The sequence below is a fragment of the Canis lupus genome, chromosome 10 (assembly GCF_011100685.1).
Source record: "Canis lupus familiaris isolate Mischka breed German Shepherd chromosome 10, alternate assembly UU_Cfam_GSD_1.0, whole genome shotgun sequence".
NCBI classification, from domain to species: domain Eukaryota; kingdom Metazoa; phylum Chordata; class Mammalia; order Carnivora; family Canidae; genus Canis; species Canis lupus.
In genome coordinates, this window is record NC_049231.1 from 16572412 (window position 1) to 16595285 (window position 22874).

Here is a 22874-nt window from a genome sequence, read left to right on the forward strand (position 1 = left end):
AGAAGGACAAACATTATTTGGTCTCATTCGTTTAGGGAATATAAAAATCAGTGAAAGGGAATAAAGGGGAAAGGAGAAAAAACGAGTGGGAAATATCAGAAAGGGAGACAGAATATGAGAGACTCCTATCTCTGGGAAACGAACTAGGGGTGGTGGAAGGGGGATGGGGGTGACTGGCTTATGGGCACTGAGGGGGGCACTTGATGGGATGAGCACTGGGAGTTATTCTATATGTTGGCAAATTGAACACCAATAAGAAATAAATTTATAAAAAAGAATATTCTTAAAGATACTTTTTTAAACGAAAGGTGAACATAGTAAATGAGGGATCTGTAGTCCTAAGGTAGTCTCCAGTAATAATTCTGTCATAAAGATTCTGTAACATTTTAAATTTTTAAAGACTTACATATTTTAAAGAGAGAGCAAGCACATAGTGGGAGGGACAGAGGGAAAGGGCGAGAGAATCTCAAGTCGACTATGAGCAGGGAGCCCCACATGGACTGGACCCCAGGACCCTGAGATCATGACCTGAGCCAAAACCAAGGGTCCACTGTTTAACTCACTGCACCACCCAGGTGTCCTAATTTTATTTTAAAGCTCTTACTCTGGGGATCCCTGTGTGGTTCAGTGGTTTGGCGGCTGCCTTCAGCCCAGGGCGTGATCCTGGAGTCCTGGGATTGAATCCAACATCAGGCTTCCTTCATGGAGTCTGCTGCTCCTCTGTTTCTATCTCTGCTTCCCTCTCTCTCTCTTTTTCTCTCGGTGTCTCTCATGAATAAATAAATAAAATATATAACAAAAAATAAAGGTCTTAATCTGCTTAAAGAATTATATAATGTAGCAGAGGAATGAGGTGAGATATATTTAAAGAGGAAATAGATAGGCCACTGGGTGACTTAGTCAGTTAAGCATCTCCCTTTGGCTCAGGTCATACTCTAGCAAGTTCTGAGGTAGACCACTGTCTGGGTCTCCCTGCTAGCGAGAAGTCTGCTTATCCCTCTGTTTCTCCCCCAATTCATGTTCTCTCTGTCTCTCTTTCTGTTAAATAAATACATAAAATCTCAAATAAATATTAAAAATAATAAAAAATTTAAAAAACAAAGAGAAAAGTAGAAAATATTAAAAGTAGTTTTAAACTTTTCGGGGAAACTTTATTTTTTATTTATTTCTTTATTATAAATTTATATTTTATTGGTGTTCAATTTGCCAATATATAGAATAACACCCAGTGCTCATCCCATAAGTGCCCACCTCAGTGCCCATCACCCAGTCACCCCCACCACCCGCCCACCTCCCCTTCCACCACCCCTAGTTCCTTTCCCAGAGTTAGGTGCCTTTCATATTCTGTCTCCCTTTCTCATATTTCCCACTCATTTTTTCTCCTTTCCCCTTTATTCCCTTTCACTATTTTTATATTCCCCAAACGAATGAGACCATATAATGTTTGTCCTTCTCTGATTGACTTATGTCACTCAGCAAAATACCCTCCAGTTCCACCCACGTCGAAGCAAATGGTGGGTATTTGTCATTTCTCATGGCTGAGTAATATTCCATCGTATACATAGACCACAGCATCTTTATCCATTCATCTTTCGATGGACACCGAGGCTCCTTCCACAGTTTGGCTATTGTGGACATTGCTGCTAGAAACATCGGGGTGCAGGTGTCCCGAAGTCATTGCATCTGTATCTTTAAATCCCAGCAGTGCAATGGCTGGGTCATAGGGCAGGTCTATTTTAACTCTTTGAGGAACCTCCACACAGTTTTCCAGAGTGACTGCACCATTTCACATTCCCACCAACTGTAAGAGGGTTCCCTTTTCTCCGCATCCTCTCCAACATTTGTTGTTTCCTGCCTTGTTAATTTTCCCCATTCTCACTGGTGTGAGGTGGTATCTTATGGTGTTTTTTTCCCTGATGGCCAGAGATGCAGAGCATTTCCTCATGTGCTGGTTGGCCATGTCTATGCCTTCCTCTGTGAGATTTCTGTTCAGGTCTTTTGCCCATTTCATGATTGGATTGTTTGTTTCTTTGCTGTTGAGTTTAATAAGTTCTTTTTAGACCTTGGATACTGACCCTTTATCTGATACGTCATTTGCAAACATCTCTTCCCATTCTGTAGGTTGTCTTTTAGTTTTGTTGACTGCATCCTTTGCTGTGCAAAAGCTTCTTATCTTGATGAAGTCCCAATAGTTCATTTTTGCTTTTGTTTCTCTTGCCTTCATGGATGAATCTTGCAAGAAGTACCTGTGGCCGAGTTCAAAAAGGGTGTTACCTGTGTCCTCCTCTAGGATTTTGATGGAATCTTGTCTCACATTAAGATCATTCATCCATTTTGAGTTTATTTTGTGTATGGTGCAATAGAGTGGTCTAGTTTCATTCTTATGCGTGTGGATGTCCAATTCTCCCAGCACCATTTATTGAAGAGACTGTCTTTCTTCCAGTGGATAGTCTTTCCTCCTTTGTTGAATATTAGTTGACCATAAAGTTGAGGGTCCAGGGATCCCTGGGTGGCGCAGCGGTTTGGCGCCTGCCTTTGGCCCAGGGCGCGATCCTGGAGACCCGGGATCGAATCCCACGTCAGGCTCCCGGTGCATGGAGCCTGCTTCTCCCTCTGCCTGTGTCTCTGCCTCTCTCTCTCTCTCTCTCTCTCTCTCTCTGTGACTATCCTAAATAAATAAAATATTAAAAAAAAAAAAAGAAAAGAAAAGAAAATTAAAAAAAAAAAAAAAAGTTGAGGGTCCACTTCTGGGTTCTCTATTCTGTTCCATTGATCTGTGTGTCTGTTTTTGTGCCAGTACCACACTGTCTTGATGACCACAGCTTTGTAGTACAACCTGAAATCTGGCATTGTGATGCCCCCAGCTATGGTTTTCTTTTTTAAAATTCCCCTGGCTATCCAGGGTCTTTTCTGATTCCACACAAATCTTAAGATGATTTGTTCCAACTCTCTGAAGGAAGCCCATGGTATTTTGTTAGGGATTGCATTAAACATGTAAATTGTCCTCCAAACATTACATGTTCTCATTCATTTGGGGAATATAAATAATAGTGAAAGGGAATAGAAGGGAAGGGAGAAGAAATGGGTAGGAAATATCAGAAATGTGGGCGACCACAAACTAGCTGGAGTAACTGAACCAAACCAGGCCCAGACTTGCGTCCCTCATTCACTCAAAAGGTTCTGGAGCCTAAAGGGTGAATAGTTGGTAGACGCTTGAGGAGGGGCTTGAGCAATGGTTCTCAGGGCTTGCTGGTACATGGTCTCCCACATAACACAATAGATACAACTTATTCTGACCTGGTCATAAATGTAAATAAGGGTCTGTCTGTCCTTGCTGGTCTGTTTAACATACCTAATATTCCTTTGAAGTATGCAAATCTGGAGCAACAAGCTTATCTATTTACCAAGGTCTTCTGGCACCTGTGAGTCTGTCTTGCATGCTGAGAAAGGGGAACTTTGGAGGGTTTCACAAACCTGCTAAAAATAAACACCTTCTTGGCTTTGTTTTGCTCATGCTATAAAATGTTGTAAAACCTTGAATAAAGCTGGCACTGCTTGGACATCATCTACTGTGTCCCTCCTGTCCCCATCTCTTTACTTTTCTTTTATTTTCCTCATCCCCTTATCCTCAAGACCCTGATCGTGTTGCTGCAGCGCACGAAATACAGAAAGGGAGACAGAACATAAAGGCTCTTAACTCTGGGAAATGAACTAGGGATGGTGGAAGGGAGAAGGGCGGGGGGTGGGGGTGAATGGGTGACGGGCACTGAGGGGGGCACTTGACGGGATGAGCACTGGGTGTTATTCTGTATGTTGGCAAAATGAACACCAATAAAAAATAAATAAACAAACAAACAAACAAACAAATAAATAAATTATTTAAAACAATGTAAATTGTCCTGGGTAGCATGGACATTTTCACAATATTAAATCTTCCAATCCATGAGCATGGAATATTTTTCCATCTCTTTGTGTCTTCCTCAATTTCTTTCAGAAGTGTTCTATAGTTTTTAGGGTATAGATCCTTTACCTCTTTGGTTAGGTTTATTCCTAGGTATCTTATGCTTTTGGGTGCAATTGTAAATGGGTTTGACTCCTTAATTTCTCTTTCTTCAGTCTCATTGTTAGTGTATAGAAATGCCACTGACTTCTGGGCATTGGTTCTGTATCCTGCCACACTACCAAATTGCTGTATGAGTTCTAGCAATCTTGGGGTGGAGGCTTTTAGGTTTTCTACATAGAGTATCATGTCATCGGTGAAGAGGGAGAGTTTGACTTCTTTGCCAATTTGAATGCCTTTTATTTCTTTTTGTTGCCTGATTGCTGAGGCTAGGACTTCTAGTACTATGTTGAATAGCAGTGGTGAGAGTGGACATCCCTGTCTTGTTCCTGATTTTAGGGGAAAGGCTCCCAGTGCTTCTTGGGAGAAACTCTAGTTTTTAATATAGAAGATAAGGGGATCTCTGGGTGGCTCAACAGTTTAGCACCCTCTTTGGCTCAGGGATCGGTCCTGGGATACTTGGATCGGGTCCCATGTCGGGCTCCCTGCGTGGGGCCTGCTTCTCCCTCTCCTTGTGTCTCTGCCTCTCTTTCTCTCTCTCTCTCTCTTCTCTCTCTCTCTCTCTCTATATATATATATATATATAATGAATGAATAAAATATTTTAAAAAATAATATAGAAGATGAACCTTGAACCAAGTGATAGAGATAATTATCAAAATTTTTAACTGAAAAAACAGAACAACAATATTATAACTTTATCTTATTTAGCAGTGATGTTATATTATGCATAGTAAATTCCTTTTTACAGTTGTAAAAAATATGCAAGTCTTGTGTTATGAATCCATTTTATTGGGAAAGAGTGGTAAATCTAATGGGATGATATAGAGCCCTTAATTGGATTTGGTCACATATGTAGTCCGGATCGTCTCAACAACACTTTATTCTTTTGAGGACATGTTCTTGAAATAGCTCTTACTGTAGGAATGATGGACAGACCATACATTTGCAGAACAGGGTTGGACATAGACAGTCTCAATTGCCAGAGTCAAGTCTCAGTGACTTCCTCTAACATGCTAGCTCTGCCAGGTGCACATATGAGAGAGGCATGAGAGTGAGGACATATACCCCAGCCCCTTGCCAGTTACACATAGCCCTTCAGCAGCCTTGCAGCCCCAGCCTGGCTGGTAATCACTATTTCTGTTCTTCCTGATGTGAAGGCCTCCCACCCACAGTAATAGCTGTATGGCCTCTGCATACCTTCATAGGCACCCACTGGCAAAGACTAGTCAGTGCCCTGGGGTGTTCTTTCTGCCTTGCACAGAACTGTAAAAGAGTTTAGGCCCAGGAAAACCTGTAAACTTCTCTGCCACCAGGTATAATGCAACTACAGCTTCTGCAAGGAGGTTCGAACCTGACCTGGAGATTCAATCCCCCTTCAAAATCATACTTCCTTGTTAAACTCTCCTTGGGTCTTAGGGTATCTTGTAACATTCTCATATCTTATGGTTACTAACCTAGCATAGGTTAATAATCCTTGATGTTAAACTCCCCCTGTTTAAATCACTGTGTGGTTTCTGTCTCCTGATAGAACCCAGGTAGAAACACCAATATAAAGAATGTGAGATAGGGATGCCTGGGTGATTGAGGGGCTGAGCATCTGCCTTCTGTTCAGGTTGTGATCCTGGAGTTCGGGGATTGAGTCCCATACTGGGCTCCCTGCATGGAGCCTGCTTCTCCCTCTGCCTGTGTCTCTGCCTCTCTCTGTGTGTCTCTCATGAATAAATAAAATATTTTTTTAAAAAAAAGAAGGTAAGATAGAACAGCAATATAGATCCTCTGAATATTAACATATTAACAAATGAAGGTTGCAAACAAGATTAAATCAATATATTTGACAACTTAGATGAAATGGAAAAGTTATGTGGAAGATGTAAATTATAGACCTGACACAAAGTAGAAAATCTGCATACTTTTATTTCTGCTATAAAAACTGAATACCTAAGTCTTTTCACAAAGAAAATTCCAAATTTATGTTTCCTTACTTGTGAATACTATCAAAAGGACAAATAATCCAATCCTTCAAATCATGTGAGCAGAGAACACTTTCTCACTCATTTTGTGAAATCAGCATAAATCTGATACTGATACCAGGCAAAGAAATTACCAATATCTCTCATGATCATAGATGCAAATATCCATAACAATATACTAGTGAACAATGATAACTAAAAATGGTGAAGAAAATTTATTGAATGCTTCATAAAGGAAGATACATGAATAGCCAATAGGCAAATGTAAAGAAGCTCAATATCATTAGTTATGAGGAAATTCAAATTATAAATGAGTCACACGCTCACTAGAATGGCTACAATTAAAATGTAAGCTGACAACATAAATCATGACAAGGATGGAGAGCAACTGGAAGTATCATACATTGCTGACAGACATGTGAAATGGTATATAACCACTTAAGAAAATATTCTGGCAGTTTTATATAAACATAGTTATCATGTCTTAGTAATTGCTCTCCTAGTTATATATCTAAGAAAAATGAAAACGTATATTGCCAAAAAGTATACACATAAAGTTAGGACAATAGCTACTTTGGTTGAATCTTGACTGACAGAGGGTAATAGAGACTTGTTTTGATTGCTGGTAATATTCTATATATTTATCTGGGTGGTGGTTATAGGGTTGTATATATTTGTAAAGATTAATTAACCAGTAAAATTTAATTGTGTACATTTCTTGTAAATTTGTTATACATCAGTAAATTATTAAAGATGAAACAATGAGGGGCACTTGAGTGGCTCAGTGGTAGGCTCAGGTTGTGATCTTGGGGTCCTGGGATCAAGTCCCACATCGGCTCCCTGCATGGAGCCTGCTTCTCCCTCTTGTGAATAAATAAATAAAATCTTTTTTTAAAAAAGAAATGGAATAGAAAATTTTCCAGAAAAAAAGAAAGAAAATTTTCCAGAAAAACAAACACTAAGTGAATTCATCATCAGTATACCTGCACTAAAAGAAAAAATAATAAAGTGCTCTTTATAACTAAGAAAAATAACGATGTGTATCCTTGAGAATGTCATGAGTACTTCATTAAGTACATAATAAGAAAGAAAATAAGGTGGAAAGTTAAATACACATTGTATAAAAACAATAATAAAAATATCTTGCAGGATTAAAATATGTGGAGAATTTTAAAAACAACAAATATTTCGGAAAAATTCACATCCTGGGATAACTGCTAAAAAAAATTGAGGTTGGGATCCCTGGGTGGCGCAGTGGTTTAGCGCCTGCCTTTGGCCCAGGGCGCGATCCTGGAGACCCGGGATCGAGTCCCACGTCGGGCTCCCGGTGCATGGAGACTGCTTCTCCCTCTGCCTGTGTCTCTGCCTCTCTCTCTCTCACTGTGTGCCTATCATAAATAAAAAAAAAAATTGAGGTTGTTTTAGTAATTTCCTATATGCCAGCATAAGGAATAAAAAGAGTGACATAATAAATTCATTGGCTTCCTTAGCACTTTGGAATCTCTGAAAATTGGCAAATTAGACTCTTACATCTTTTAAATCCCTGAAGGAATTAATAGAAGTTAGAGGATTACAGCTCAGCCTTTAGTTTTGAAAAAAAATCTGAATTCCATCCAAACATCAAGTATCCTGTACTTAAAATAAAGGTGATGGATATGTTAATTATCTTGATTGTGGTGATGGTTTCACAGATATGTGCATAGTACAAATTCATCAACTTGTATACATTAAATATATGCAGTTTTTGTATATCAGTTATACTTCAATAAAACTGTTTAAAAAAGGATAAACAGAACTTGAGGAGTCTAGAGCACTTTATTTCATGAATAAATTTTCTAGAACTATTCTCTAAAAGCTCTGTATCTATATAATATAAGAATTTTTAAGATATCTATAATGTCATTCGATATTAGGTTGCCTGTGTTAGATAACACATCTAAGTACTTGACAGTGGAAAAATATTAGAAGGTATATTTTCAGTTATACGTTTAGAATGGCTTTGCTCACCTATTTATCCAGTTCTCTGATTCGGAGTAAATTCTGAAATGTCCAACACAGTCCTGGAAAGATATTCAAAGGAATTGGCATTGGGAAAGTAAAACTAGGAAGGTAGATTGTTCTGCCTTAAAGAGAGCTGATTTCTCTCTTAAGGGGTATAAGCACATGCTTTGCTACCATAAGCTTAATATTAAGCCAATTAGTTAAGAGAAAATCTTAGAAATATTGTGAATATGTGAATATTAGGAAGAAATATATACTCCCTACCCTTCATACTTCTCTCCTTGTGGAGGTACATTCCCTTATTAATAATTTTCAAAAAGTAAAAACAATTACACAATTCATACAATTGTTCAACAAACACATGCTAAAATATTTTATTCAACAGTTAAGCCATAAGATGGTAAGGCTATTCAAAAGAGAATTCAAGGGATAAACACTATACAATCAAAAGACTAATATCCTATAGTGCCATAAAACTGTAATATTTAGGATAGCTTTTCTGCTGAACAGTTAATGTGTCACTTCAAGGTGTGTGGTCTTTAAGCAAACAAGTAAATAATAAAGTCTACTTCCTGTGTATTTTCCTAATAATTTTTGGGTGAATCTGTAAAATAGTTACATTATAAAGATGGGCAGTCATTCTCCTGCTTTGTTTCTCTAAGTTTTGAAGATTTTTAAAATAATTCTTTTGTGCAATTTTCCTGGTCTCTCCCCTATCTAGCCTTCCACTGGTTGAAAAGACTTATCTGATGGATAGATTTTGAACAAGGACCTGGGTATGCTAGCTAGCCCTTTCCCCTTTTATGTTGTCTTTTCTACAGCTAGATTTCAGACAGCTTGAAGTCACCAATAAAAGATTCCCCCCTGGTTGATGGAGTAGATTTGGATCTAGCACTGTCTATCTGATATATATGACTAACTCAGGAATTTCTTTTTTTTTTAACTCAGGAATTTCTTATTGGGATGTTCAAAGCCATGTGTTCAACAATTCTATCCATAATAAAACTGGAATTTATTTTTTAAAATATTTTATTTATTTATTTATGAGAGACACACAGAGAAAGGCAGAGACACAGCAGGGTCCCGGCAGGGAGCCCAATGCAGGACTCAATCCCAGGACCCTGAGATCATGCCCTGGGCTGAAGACGCTCAACCACTGAGCCACTCAGGCATCCCTAAAACTGGAATTTTAATATCCATATATCTAACTGACTCAGAAATCAGCAAAGAATAAGTGTGGGATTCCTTCACAATTCCAGCAGTGGTGAGGATCCCAACCACTTTTGTGAATATTATGTGGCATTACACATTGGAAGTAAAGTGTGGCAATACACTTCAAAATTCTAAAATATAACTGGCCTTTGCCTCAGAAATTCCTCCTCTGATAATTTATACTAAGGAAATGACATTTATATAAAAAATTTTTTAAATATATAATTTTATAATAGTTAAAACATGGGAAGCTTTATCCAATATGGCTTGTCCATAAAAAGAGTACAATGCAGAAAAAACATTATATGTTCTCATTCATTTGGGGAATATAAATAATAGTGAAAGGGAATATAAGGGAAGGGAGAAGAAATGTGTGGGAAATATCAGAAAGGGAGACAGAACGTAAAGACTGCTAACTCTGGGAAATGAACTAGGGGTGGTAGAAGGGGAGGAGGGTGGGGGGTGGGAGTGAATGGGTGACGGGCACTGGGGGTTATTCTGTATGTTAGTAAATTGAACACCAATAAAAAATAAATTAAAAAAATAAATACAAAAAAAATGCAGAAAAAAAGAAATACAAATCTATATTTTTACCATGGAAAAATATTCATAGTTATTGACTCAGAAATTGTATGTATACTATTTTCAAGTATATTTCCATTTTCCACTGGAAGTATAGACAGATAGCAATTTTGCTGTCTTTTATTAATATTTTATCTATGGGCCAAATAGTAGCCAGAAATAGCTTTTCATCAGAAAATTACTGTTTTGCCCTCAGAATGTGTCTATTAAAATTATTGCACCTTATTTTCTCCAAGGACATGATTCCCACTGCTTCCTCTATTAGATGCACTTGCCTAAATGCCAGACATGTTAGAAGAATTAGTCATGTTCAAACTTTGGTCACAGAGGACCCTTTCTTTATCAATATAGAGAGCCCCTGCACATCCAACAACAGTCTGAGATAATAAAACATCCATGTAACTTCACCGGATAAAAGTGTATCTTTGCCCAGAGAAATCAGAAATCATCTGCCAAACTCTTCTAAAATTCACCTTACATTGCTCATCGTTTAAAATAAATGACAGGTTTTTATCAGGTTTGCTATTTAAGAATTTTTTTCCTAGGCTTGAAGTGTAATAGATCCTCAGTGAGAGTTTGTTGGCAACCCAGAGAACACAATCTGTAGTAAAACATTGGCCATGTGTGTGCCCAGGAGAGAGGCATTTGTGCATATATTTGATGCCACTTACACTTCCATTTTTATCACTGGAACCATCAGGCTTACACAGTCACCTAAAGCCATGATTACTTTCCATGAGAGTAAGTATATTCTTATTTGGTAACTTCAGTTTCTTTCTTCATTCAACATTCTAGTTCTTTGGCTTCTGCAAAATATCAGACTGATCTACTTAAGTATGAGAAGGCAATAAATTAACTCGGAAATCTCTGAAAAAGCAAATAGTTATTTATAATGTTAATTTGTTTTAGAAAAATTTTAAGGGATTGGATTTACTGGAAATATTTAATACACACATCGGTAGAGGTGAGTCAGCATCTGTTCACTTTTTTTTAATCCTTAGTATCTACAGCAATACAATCATATAATAGGTTCTCAATAAATATGTTTTTATTTAATTTATGAGTAGTCATAGAAACAGGAGGGACAAACAGAAGTGATCTATCTGCCCCAAAACATCGTACTTATCAATCAATATATATTTATACCAAGATGTAACTGTGCCTTCATTAGAGTGCCAAATTATTAGCAACGTTGTCCTTAGTGAGCAATGAACTAATTATAAACCCAAATATTCATTGAACTACACTAAATTAAAAATACACCTGAATTAAAGGCATTTACTGGAACATTCATGTAATATCCCAGGATCACAGAAGATAAGTGTTGATGATGAGAAAGAGAGTTTGGGAATCTAGGACAGTGCTCTGAGTTATGATGCCACAATGAAGCTCTCTTTAAGAATTTTCTCAGTTTGGTTAAAAAAGTTCAATTTCTATAATCTTGTCTAAAAGGGTACCTAGTTATCTGTTAATTATTTCCCCCCTGAGCATAGGTTAGTGGTCTTTTCTGCAGAGGTGCCTACAATGCAAGGTAATTTCCTATCTCTAGCACTCTGATGCTGTTATATGTTACTGTATTGATAGAAGTAACATGCTTCAATTCACCAGACCTTAGAAAAGCACATTTCTAGGTTTCTTGTTGGGTACATATCACTAGAAATAAGTGAAACTATTCATATAACAAATTAATTAGTTTTTCCATAAGGAATCCTTTTCTTCCTTGGAATGCAGGGAAAACAAAGGACAGACTCTTTGTTTACAAAAGGAAATAGCTGCCCATAGAATTAATTACCTAATGATAGTTGAGAAAGAAACGTGAAATACCTATTGCCTCATGTCCAAAATTGCAGTCTCAATTCTGCCCTTAGTATTTCTTTACAGAATATTGAATGGGTTTTCAGAAGCACCAATATTCACAAGCTTTAGAAAGAATTCAGGAAAGGGGTGCCTGGGTGGTTCAAGTCATGCTCAGTGTTGTGAGACTGAGTCCTGCCTGGGCTTGTGTGGAGCATGGAGCCTGCTTAAGATTTTCTCCCTCTCCTTTTGCTCCTCCCCACAAGTTCATGTGCATGCTCTTGCACTCTCTCACTCTCTCTTTCTCTCAATAATGTCAACTTGTCAACACTGACGAGTTAGTCATAAGAGCTATCTTGAGAATAGTCATAGACTACAGTGGGAATGTTAGAGGAAAAGCTACTTCTATCTTAAAGGATTATAGATAGATTCCTAGTGAAATTTATACCTTAACCAACACTTGAAAGAGGGATAGGGAGGGTAGGGACTGCAAGTATAGAGATCACTTAAGACAAAAGGATCAGCATATGGAAAATTCCACAGATAATTTTAAGCATAGCCTTTTATTGGAACTACAAGTAAATAAGTGAAGCAAATGGAATCAGGAGATGTGAAACCAGAGGCCTAACTCTATAGACTGTACTCTATTACTTTGGTATACTATGTCTTTTTTTATTGAAATATAATTAACAGACTTCTATTAGTTTCAGGTGTGCAATATAATGATTTGACAATTCTGTACATTCTCAGTGCTTATCAAGGTAAGTATACTCTTAATCATCTTTATCTATTTCACCTAGGCTCCACCCACCTACCTCCTGGCAACCACCATTTTGGCCTCTCTATTTATGAGTCTGTTTTTGTTATGTTTGTCTCTTTTTTCTTTGTTTGTTCATTTGCTTCTTAAATTCCACATGAATGAAATCATATTGTATTTGTTTTTCTCTGACTTATTTCATTTAGCATTATATCCTGCAGATCCATCCATGTTGCTGTACATGGCAAGATTTCATTCTTTTTAAGCCTGAGTAATATTCCATTGTATATTATGTGGTATATACATACTAGGATAGTAAGACAGTTGCCAGTGCAAGGAGAATAGAATATAACCAGGAGAATAGAACAAAAAATTGGGTAAATTGTGTGAATTAATACAGGAAATATTAGAAAGATCTCCATATGCCCACTGAGAAACTTAAATCTTATAATGAAGGCAAAAGGGAGTGAGGGAAAGGATTAAAATTACTGTTTGAGTTACAAAATTTCCATTTTCAAACTCTTAAAACAATAAATAAAAGTTTATTTTTTAATCCAACTTAATACCAGTCTGTTCTCTCTACCTAAACCCATCACCTCATTCTAGTGAATTGTTATCATATATCTGTTGACACCCTCAACTCAGCTTGACCTTAATTCTGATACATTTGCACAGTTTTGATATTAAGAGGTAAAGAAATATCAGTATCCGTCAGAGCTGACATTATCAAAATATCCATCATCTCTTCAGGTCCTCAAATACCTATTCTGTGTTTTACTACTGTGGAATCCATCTCCTATTTCCCTTCCTGTATTACTCTTACAGTCCAGTGGTTTCCTATAAAAGCTTTAAGACACTTCTAGTGTTTCTGCAGCAAATTGCAATACAGGAAAAATTTATGAAGTATCAAACATCCCTTTTTAATTTCCAGCCACAATTAGGCATGAGGACACCATTCTTCTAATTCTATACCAGTCTTTTTTTATATATATTTTTATTTATGACAGTCACACAGAGAGAGAGAGAGAGAGAGAGAGAGAGGCAGAGACATAGGCAGAGGGAGAAGCAGGCTCCATGCACCGGGAGCCTGACGTGGGATTCGATCCCAGGTCTCCAGGATCACGCCCTGGGCCAAAGGCAGGCGCCAAACCGCTGCGCCACCCAGGGATCCCTATACCAATCTTGAGAATGGGAAAACTATGTGTCTTTCTAAAGCCTTTTAGCCTATGTACAAGGAGCAAATAATTGTTCCTATTATTTTCCTCCTGAGATCTCTACAAGGAATAAAAACATCTGCACCAATTTCTTTCTTTCCTTCTGTTATCCTCGCTCTATATCACTGGAAGAGAGCAGAGGGCCCCAAACATAGAAATCTCATTCAGAACCATCAAATTCTCTAATTTATCCCTCAACTCTCTTATCCCCCGGTAAACAAATTTCATAAATTCTCTAAGGATGAGAAGACTTGTTATTACATATTACTCTGAATAAAATATTTATTGCCTGAAAATATTCCAGTAATCTAAATGCTTGATGCATTTGAAACTTAAAATCCAAAATATATTCCATCTTCTACTCTTTTACAATTCTTACCTAAAGCCAAAATTAATTAGCTTTCATGCAATTGAGACATGGATCAAGAGTTTTAAGGATACATTTAGTATGGGATGAATGTCAGCTAATAACAGTTCAGAAACAGTCTTATACAACACATAAAGAAGAACTAGTCAGATCCGGGCTTTTTAAAAAATGATTCTGATTGATTTTAAAATATTGAATGCAGAAGCAAGGACATATGCTTTTGCAATATTTTAGCTATGAGATAAAGACATCCAGGATAAAATTAATATTGTGAGTGAGAGAGTAAAAGAAACAAATTAAGGAGGTAACCAAAATGGCAGGACCTATTGATAAACTGAAAACAAGAGTGTAGAAAAAGGAACAATAAGGAATGTCCTTATATGAGACAGGATTGACAGAGAAGGATATACAATAGTGAGATGCCCATTTAAAATCTTGAATTGTGCACATCTACAGGACTCTCAGTAGGAAATAATAAGATAACAAAAAAAGAATGTTCAGTGTAGCTAATAGTAATGAGTGTTCGCCATATTCCAAATGCAACTGTATATGCTTTATCTATACTATCTAGATTTATCACTATAACCCCAAGATGTAAATATTACTTTTACCTGAATTTTGCACATGATAAAAGCACAAGGTAAAGAAGTTAAGCAAATTTTTCAAAGACATTCAGAAAAGAAAAATGTGTAAATTCAAACCATCTAAGTCTGATCTAGATGCCCAAGAAATAAGCTGAATGTTGAAATCAGAACACTGTAAGATGTATTTTTCTCTGTAGATATAAATTTGGGAATTAGCCTATTTGAAGTCATCTTATTTATAAGAATCCCCTCATTTATAAGGGAGATCAAAAGAAAGGATTTTCTAGAGAAGAGATTTCAGATGGATCAACAACCATAGGGATTAGAAAAAGAAAAGCCACAAAAGAGAATGAAAGAGACAAAGCAGTAGGAAGAAGTTCAAGGAAATGTGAGACAGTGAGAATGAAGCTATAAAGAGTTTCACAAGTTAACAGTTTATAGTCTCATATGCAGCAGAATTTGAATTAAATGAAGACCGAATTGTGTTTAATGAGTGAAACAAGAGGGAGGCTAGAGGTGACCTTGGCTAGAGTAGTTTAAATGGTGCAAAAATTAGATGAGTTGATGTACAAATGGTTAATAGGACAGAGGAGACAATTATCATGTAGGTGAAAATGTGAAAGTATAATTAAGAAATAGCTAAAACTTCTTAAATCTGATATTGCTAAATGTCATTTATAATAAGATGGTCGATTATATTCAAACTGAAACAAAGCTAGCCAAAAACAAACAAACAAACAAAAACCAAGGATTTGACTCTTCAACTCTATAAACATACTCCTAATGTTCCCTTACTTCTCTGTAATAAATTTTTAATCAAACACATTGCTATGCAATACACACAAGGAACAACATGTCATTGTCAAATGTGTTTCCATTGTCAAATGGAAATTCAGTTTAGAATTTTAATATCAAGAATCTATCCTTACTGAGAACCCTTTGATGGGAAAAGGCAGAGGGGGAAGTTCTCAAGATCTGGAGAATAGGAAACGGTAGCAGCCAATTAGAGTATTTTACTATCAAAGAAATCTATAAGAAAGTACTGAGTGAGACAGTACAATCCCAGATCTCAGCTTGCAAGCTGGGGAGAAATTCTTCTTAGCACAAGGATATTCAAGGAAGCATCGAAATATATCATATAGATATTCTATTCTAAAAGTAGAAAGAAAATACAACCAAATGTAAATATTACAATATTAAATGTGTAAGTTTGAAGTAAAAGTCATATGGTGAAAACCTGAAAAAAATTGGACTGCTAACACATTTAAATGAATCTTTAAAAAACATATCCAATAAAAATGTATTTTTCCCCGACAAAAATGTCTTAAACTCCCAAGAAAATGAACTATATAAGCTGACACAGGATAACCTATGTGATAAGTGTTCGTTGCCTTTTTAATAACTAATACACATGTAAACTTTAATACTGGAATTATCTTACCAAATACCATTGTTAATTTTTCTTAGTTTTCTCTGCTAGAAACATGTCTACACATAGAAAATTTGAGGAGGGCAGAATTGTTGATTCAAAAGCAACTTATGAAGATAAGACTCTTTTTCAATGATGTTTATAAGACGATAAGTTGTAGATTTATTAGAAGCAGGAGTCGGACATAGGTGATTCAAATGTGAAGAGTCAGTTTGTGCGATACAAAAAGGTATTTATCATCATGCGTTTTATGGTAACTTCTCCATTAACCAGTTATATAGGAATAACTCAGATTTACTTGAAGTTAGAAGTTGGCCAGGACTTTGAGTTCTTCATATAGTCTCCCTTATTGTTTCAAGCAGATTGGGCAAAAGACAATAGTCAAGGATGAGAAACCAAACGGCACTAACAACTTTCATCTTGCTGGGACTCACAGAGGACCCTCAACTAAAAATTTTGCTTTTTATGTTTCTGTTTCTTTCCTACATGTTGAATGTATCTGGAAACCTAACCATCATCATCCTCACTCTGATTGATTCCCACCTTAAAACACCAATGTATCTTTTCCTCCAAAATTTCTCCTTCCTAGAAATTTCATTCACAACTGCTTGTGTCCCCAGATTTTTATATAGCATATCATCAGGGGACAAATCCATTACCTATAATGCTTGTGTCAGTCAACTGTTGTTTACAGACCTCTTTGCAGTAACAGAATTTTTTCTCTTGGCCACTATGTCCTATGATCGCTATGTGGCCATCTGCAAACCCCTGCATTACATGACCATCATGAGCAGAAGAGTCTGCAAGAACTTCATCGTCTTCTGTTGGGTAGCAGCACTGATCATCATTCTCCCACCAATTAGTCTAGGTTTGGGCCTGGAATTCTGTGATTCAAACATCATTGATCATTTTTGTTGTGATGCATCTCCTATCCTGAAGATCTCTTGCTCAGACACATGGTTGATAGAACAGATGGTTATAGTCTGTGCTGTGTTGACATTCATCATCACCCTCATGTGTGTAGTTCTTTCTTACATTTATATTATCGGGACCATTCTAAGGTTTCCCTCTGCTCAGCAAAGGAAAAAGGCCTTTTCCACTTGTTCTTCCCACATGATTGTTGTTTCCATTACTTATGGTAGCTGTATCTTCATTTATGTCAAACCTTCAGCCAAGGATGAGGTAGCTATTAATAAAGGGATTTCACTCCTTATTACTTCTATCTCACCAATGTTGAACCCCTTTATTTACACACTGAGAAACAAGCAAGTGAAGAAAGCTTTTCATGATTCAATTAAAAAAATCGCATTCCTATCAAAGATGTAAAGGAGAAATGAGTCAATGAATCTAACTGAAAGGAAGGATGGAAAGGCACAAAACCTAAAGCTTCTCCAGTCATACTGACACTCTCACTTTCTTTTTAAACAGCTTAATGTGAACCCTATTCCACTGTTTATTCTCCACTAAAATTAAACTCTGCATATATTTACTCTTAAATTCTGACAGAAATTGATATTTGCTAAATATGTTGCTTGTTATCACTGGAAACACAGGAAACCACGTGTTTGGGTTAGGGGGGTGGGGGTGTTGGCATATTTCTACACTGTTAGGTGTGACTATATAGCCTATGTTATAGTTAACAGAATGGTTGTGGAAGTGATGTGCACCATTTTTAGACCTGGTCTATAAAACATCTAATATGTGATTCACCAGCCCTCTTTTTTCCCATATACCAATCAGATTCCCAGGTTTCAATGACTTTGTAAGCTTCAGACTGGTGATGAATGACGTTGATTTTCCATCTCAGCTATAGTCTTCATCCAAAGCACAGGCAACCACAGCAAACTTTTTGTTTTAAGATTTTAAATGTATTCATGAAAGACACACACACACACACACACACACACACACACACACACACAGAGGCAGAGACACAGGCAGAGGGAGAAGCATGCCCCATGCAGGGAGCCTGATGTGGGCCTCGATCCCGGGTCTCCAGGATCACGCCCTGGGCCGAAGGCAGGCGCTAAACCGCTGAGCCACCCAGGGATCCCCAACCACAGCAAACTTGATAAAGCTTCTTCTCTGCCCCACTCAACTCAGTTGTCACCAGATTTGACAGGTAAAATATTGCAGAACTATCCCTGCTATGTAGTAAGGGGCCTACATTCACAGTTACATCTATTTTGGCTAAATGGATGAAAGTATTATTAGAAGTATATACTGTTAAATTTAATACTATGGAAATTATATCTTGACTATTGTCATCTTCCTCCTCAGATACCCATAAATTCAAATATAGCCCAAAACAACCATATGAGGTAAATAGTACTACAAACAATGTATACAAACTTGTAAGTTATAATACTACCCACCTCCCTTTCACATCTTCTGGTCCTATAAACATCTCGAGCTAAGTGCTTAAATTACTTCCTTTCACATTCACTGTGAGGAGACAATTATTTAAATAAAATTCTAGACTTTTGTCAATCACCTTTTTTGAATAAACAGTGTTTAAATTGCCCTTTACAATTTTCACGGAGTCCATTGCATGGAGGCATTATAGAATATATTATGTCTATGTAATGTTTTGCTTTTCTTGACCTTTCATGTACATTGGTAGGAGTAATGTAACTGTATCAGAAAAATATCTTCAAAATACTCTACAAGGGGTTGTGTAAGTAGATATCAGTCCCTCAATCTCTTTCAGATTCCCTAAGCTTAACCGAGGGAGTAAATTTTAGCCCCCTATATAAAGATTTGCCATTCTAAAACACAATGGTCACTATACTTGAAACTCTTACAAGCTAGAATAAGTTGAATAAATCTGAGTGAGCATTTTAAAATGTGCATATTGAGCTAAAGTAGTTTTCTCACACATTATGATTGATATTTCACTGGTAATTCTTCAGCGACATCCTAATAATTGATCTTTTTTTGTCTTACTCTTTGAAAGTGTATTTCTCTGAAGGTCTGTCATTAATTAAGGTCCTTGGTCACAGCTTTGACCCACCACTGCTAAGGCAAGGCTGTTACCTGTCTGCACCTCACACCCTGGGACCTAAGGTGCAGCTATGACTAGACTGCACTGCTCTGTGCTCAGCCCACGGGGGAATGACTGTACCCTCCCTGGTAGTGGAAACAGTACATCCCAGGTGACCTTCCCAGTCATTTGGAGATGCAAGTCTTTTCACAACAAAGCTCATCTTAAAAGACTCCAAGAGGCAACTGCTCCCTCATATTTGTAGACATCAGCGCAAAGCCAGTAGAAAGATGGAAAGGAAAAGCAAGATGACACCATCAAGAGAGCACAATAATTTTCCAATTACTGAGACCAAAGAAATAGAAATCTATGAGTTATATGAAATAGAATTCAACGTATTTATTTTAAAGGGAATGAATAAGCTGTGAGGCTCTAAGTACAGTATGGATAATAGTTGAAATACAAATCATGTACTTGAAATTGGCTGAGAGATCTTAAACATTCTCACCACAAAATAAAAAATTATATACATGTAACGTGATGGAAGTGTTAATTAACTTGATTGTGGTAGCCATCTCACAATGTATATGTGTATTAAATCCTCGTTAAGTCATTATATACAATTTTATTTGACAATTATTCCTAACAAATCAGGAAAAAACACAGACAAATGCATACAAAAAATAATCAGTTAATAATAAAAACAGAAATACAAAGGCCCATGAAATCACCAACAGAAATTGCGTTGTCTTTTCTCTTGTTAAAAGATTCCTTTTTTCTTATTATGTGAATAGTTATATTTGTACTAAGCATTAATTATACATTTTACAGAATTAACAAATTAGAAAAATTGTCACTATCATCTTACAATTACTTAAAATGATGTTGAAATTAAAGAAAAGAAAGTTTCTCCTTTTCTCCTGTAACCTTGTTCTTATTATTGTGTACTTGGTCTACTTCTGATGTCAGTGTTATTTTTATGTGTCTCAGGACATTTCCCCCAGTTTTGTTTGTTCCACTCTATATTCCCAAAGTCTTACACAAGAGACTCATTAGTAATGTAAAGGACAGAACCACCAAGGACATTATGTGTTTATTTCACTTAAATGAAAATTGGGTCAATTTTGTCAATTTTGAAATATTTTCCTGTACTAGAAATATTAGGATGCTAATTTTTACAGAAACAGAGATCTTAATCTACTCATTTAAACTAGTATAAGCAAAAAAAAAAACTAGTATAAGCTTTGTAGTTAACGGGATAAAGAAAATGTTTCCTGGGCTCACAAGAAGGCAGGTTTCTGCTGAAAATTTTTCATCTTGTGTGGATGGTGGGCCATGAGTGAAAACTGCAATTGCTGAGCTCTCTGTGTGGATCTGTATTCCCAGAATGAGCTATCAGAGGCCACTAAACTATCTCCATGATAAGAAATTCCTGGATGATTTTTTACCCTTTGTAACTTGGGGTTCAGTAAGCATCTGAGATCATGATTATCAGAAAAGTATATTTTTGGTCATTTTTCCCCTTTTATGAACTCCAGAATAATGTTTTCTCTGAGGAAAGTGTCTAAAACAAAATAACAGATACAGTGTGTTATTTAATAATTTATGAAAGGTTTCAACAACCATTTGTGAAGTGTGGCTTTTCAGTATGAGTGATAAATCTATGAGTCACTGCCAATCTGTTTTTATGTATCAATACAATGAAGATCATCTACGTGTCATAGCATTTGGAGAGACACTTCTAAGCATCCTCTGCCACAATCTCACCCTCATTTTAAGCAAAAACTATACAAAAATAAATAAGTAAACAAAATCTATGCATAAAATGTGTAAATTTTATCTCCATTGAAAGATTTATTTGCTATCATTTTATCAGTGAGTGACCCTGCTCTGTAAGTCATTCACAATTTAATGTAAGCTCAATTTTTAATCTCTGTATCTTAATATCAATATCAGTCTCATGTTCTTAAATAATGTGAAATATTAAGGACTGGGAGAAAATGGTGGTATTTTTTGAAGAAGAGATACCATCTTCAGTACATACAAGCTGAATGAGGTGCTCAGAATGAGGTGCTTATCTGTGATTGTGGTGATGGGAATTGAGTGTATATGTCTGGGCATCAGAAACAATTCCTTTCTGGGCAGCCTGGATGGCTCAGTGGTTTAGCGCCGCCTTCAGCCCAGGATGTGATCCTGGGGTCCTGGAATCGAGTCCTGCGTCAGGCTCCTGGCATGGAGCCTGCTTCTCGCTCTGCCTATGTCTCTGCCTCTCTCTTTGTGTTTGTCTCTCATGAATAAATAAATAAAATATAAAAAGAAAGAAACAATTCCTTTCTATACCACCATTGGAAATGTTGTGTTGTCCCTTTGTGTCTCTTAACCAGGTGTTGGGGAGCTGCAATTAACCTTTATACAAACCGTGTAACCTGTTCTTACTCTCATTTTGCTTTTATATATTCTTTAGGCTAAACTATGGGACTAGGTACAAAGTGGGAGCTGATACTTGCCTGTCTTAATTATTAATAAGAAAACATTTTAAAGCAACCAAGTGAAATTTCATGTAACCATCTAACTGAGGCCTCTAAAGCAAATGCTTTTTAATTCAGTAATGTTGGAAAAAGACAAAGTATGCAATGATTGAAGATAAGAAATACCTGTTAGCTGATATGTAAGTAATCAGATCAGAGAAACAACCAAATATATAATATTTGTTGATGCAAAGAATTTCAAATAACTGAATTACTTGTACATCAAGTAATTATGTTGTACATCAAACCAATGTAATATTGTGTGTGACCTATACTCAAATAAAAATATCTTTTAATAAATAAATAAGAGCACTTGGGAGCCTCAGTCATTAAAGTGTCTGACTCTTGATTTCAGGTCAGGTCATGATCTCAGGGTTGTGGGATTGAGCCCCACATTGGGCTCTGTTCAGTGAAGAGTCTGCTTGAGATTCTCTCTCTCTCTCCCTCTGCTTCTCCCCCCAGCTCTCTCTCTCTCTTAAATAAATAAATAAATAAATAAATAAATCCTTAAAATTTTAAATAAATAAATGAATAAATAAAAAACATTTTATTGCTTTAATAAAAAGCAATGAGTTATAATCTTTTTGCTGGTAGAGGGTTTTTCCTTAATGTGCATAGCTGCTAACTGATGCATGGTGGTTGCTAATGGTTGCACAATTCCTTAAGATAAGACAACAGTGAAGTTTGCCACATCAAGTAATTCTTTTCACAAACAATTCTGTTTTGTGTGATGCTACGTGATAGCACTTTACCCACAATATAACTTTCAAAACTAGAGTCAGTCCTCTCAAAGTCTGCCACTGCTTTATCAACTAAGTTTATGTAATATTCTAAATCCTTTGTTATCATTTCAACTATCTCCACAGCATCTTTGCCAAGAGTTGATGCCGTCTCAAGAAACCAGTTTCTTTACTCATGCATAGGAACAACTTTTCATCCATTAGTGAGATTGTAGCACCTTAGTTACATCTGCAGGCTCTACTTCTAATTCTTGTTCTCTTATTACTTCCACAACTATAGTTACTGCCTCCGTTGAAGTCTCATAGCCCTCAAAGACCTATATTAGGATCAGAATCAACTTTATCCAAACTCTTGTTCATGTTGCTATTTTGACCTCTTCCCATGAATCACAAATGTTCTTAATGGCATCTAGAATGGTGAATCCTTTCCAGATGGTTTTCAATTTGCCCAGGTCCATCAGAAGAATCATTTTATATGGCATCTCAAGCCTTATGAGATGTATTTCTTAAATAATAAGACTAGAAAGTTAAAATTACTCCATGATTCATGGGTGCAAAATGGATGTTGTGGTAGTAGGCATGAAAATAACATTAATCTTATTGTAAATCTCTATCAGAGCTCTTGAGTGACCAGATGCACTGTCAACAAA

The 22874-nt window shown here is 36.5% G+C and overlaps 1 protein-coding gene across 1 annotated transcript; it reads left to right on the forward strand.

Annotated features, from left to right (window-relative positions):
• Positions 1 to 16360: 16360 nt before the first annotated feature.
• OR6C35 (olfactory receptor family 6 subfamily C member 35) lies at positions 16361 to 17299 on the forward strand. The gene has a single exon (NM_001389149.1). The coding sequence runs from the start codon at positions 16361 to 16363 to the stop codon at positions 17297 to 17299; it is 939 nt and encodes a 312-aa protein (NP_001376078.1).
• Positions 17300 to 22874: the final 5575 nt, after the last annotated feature.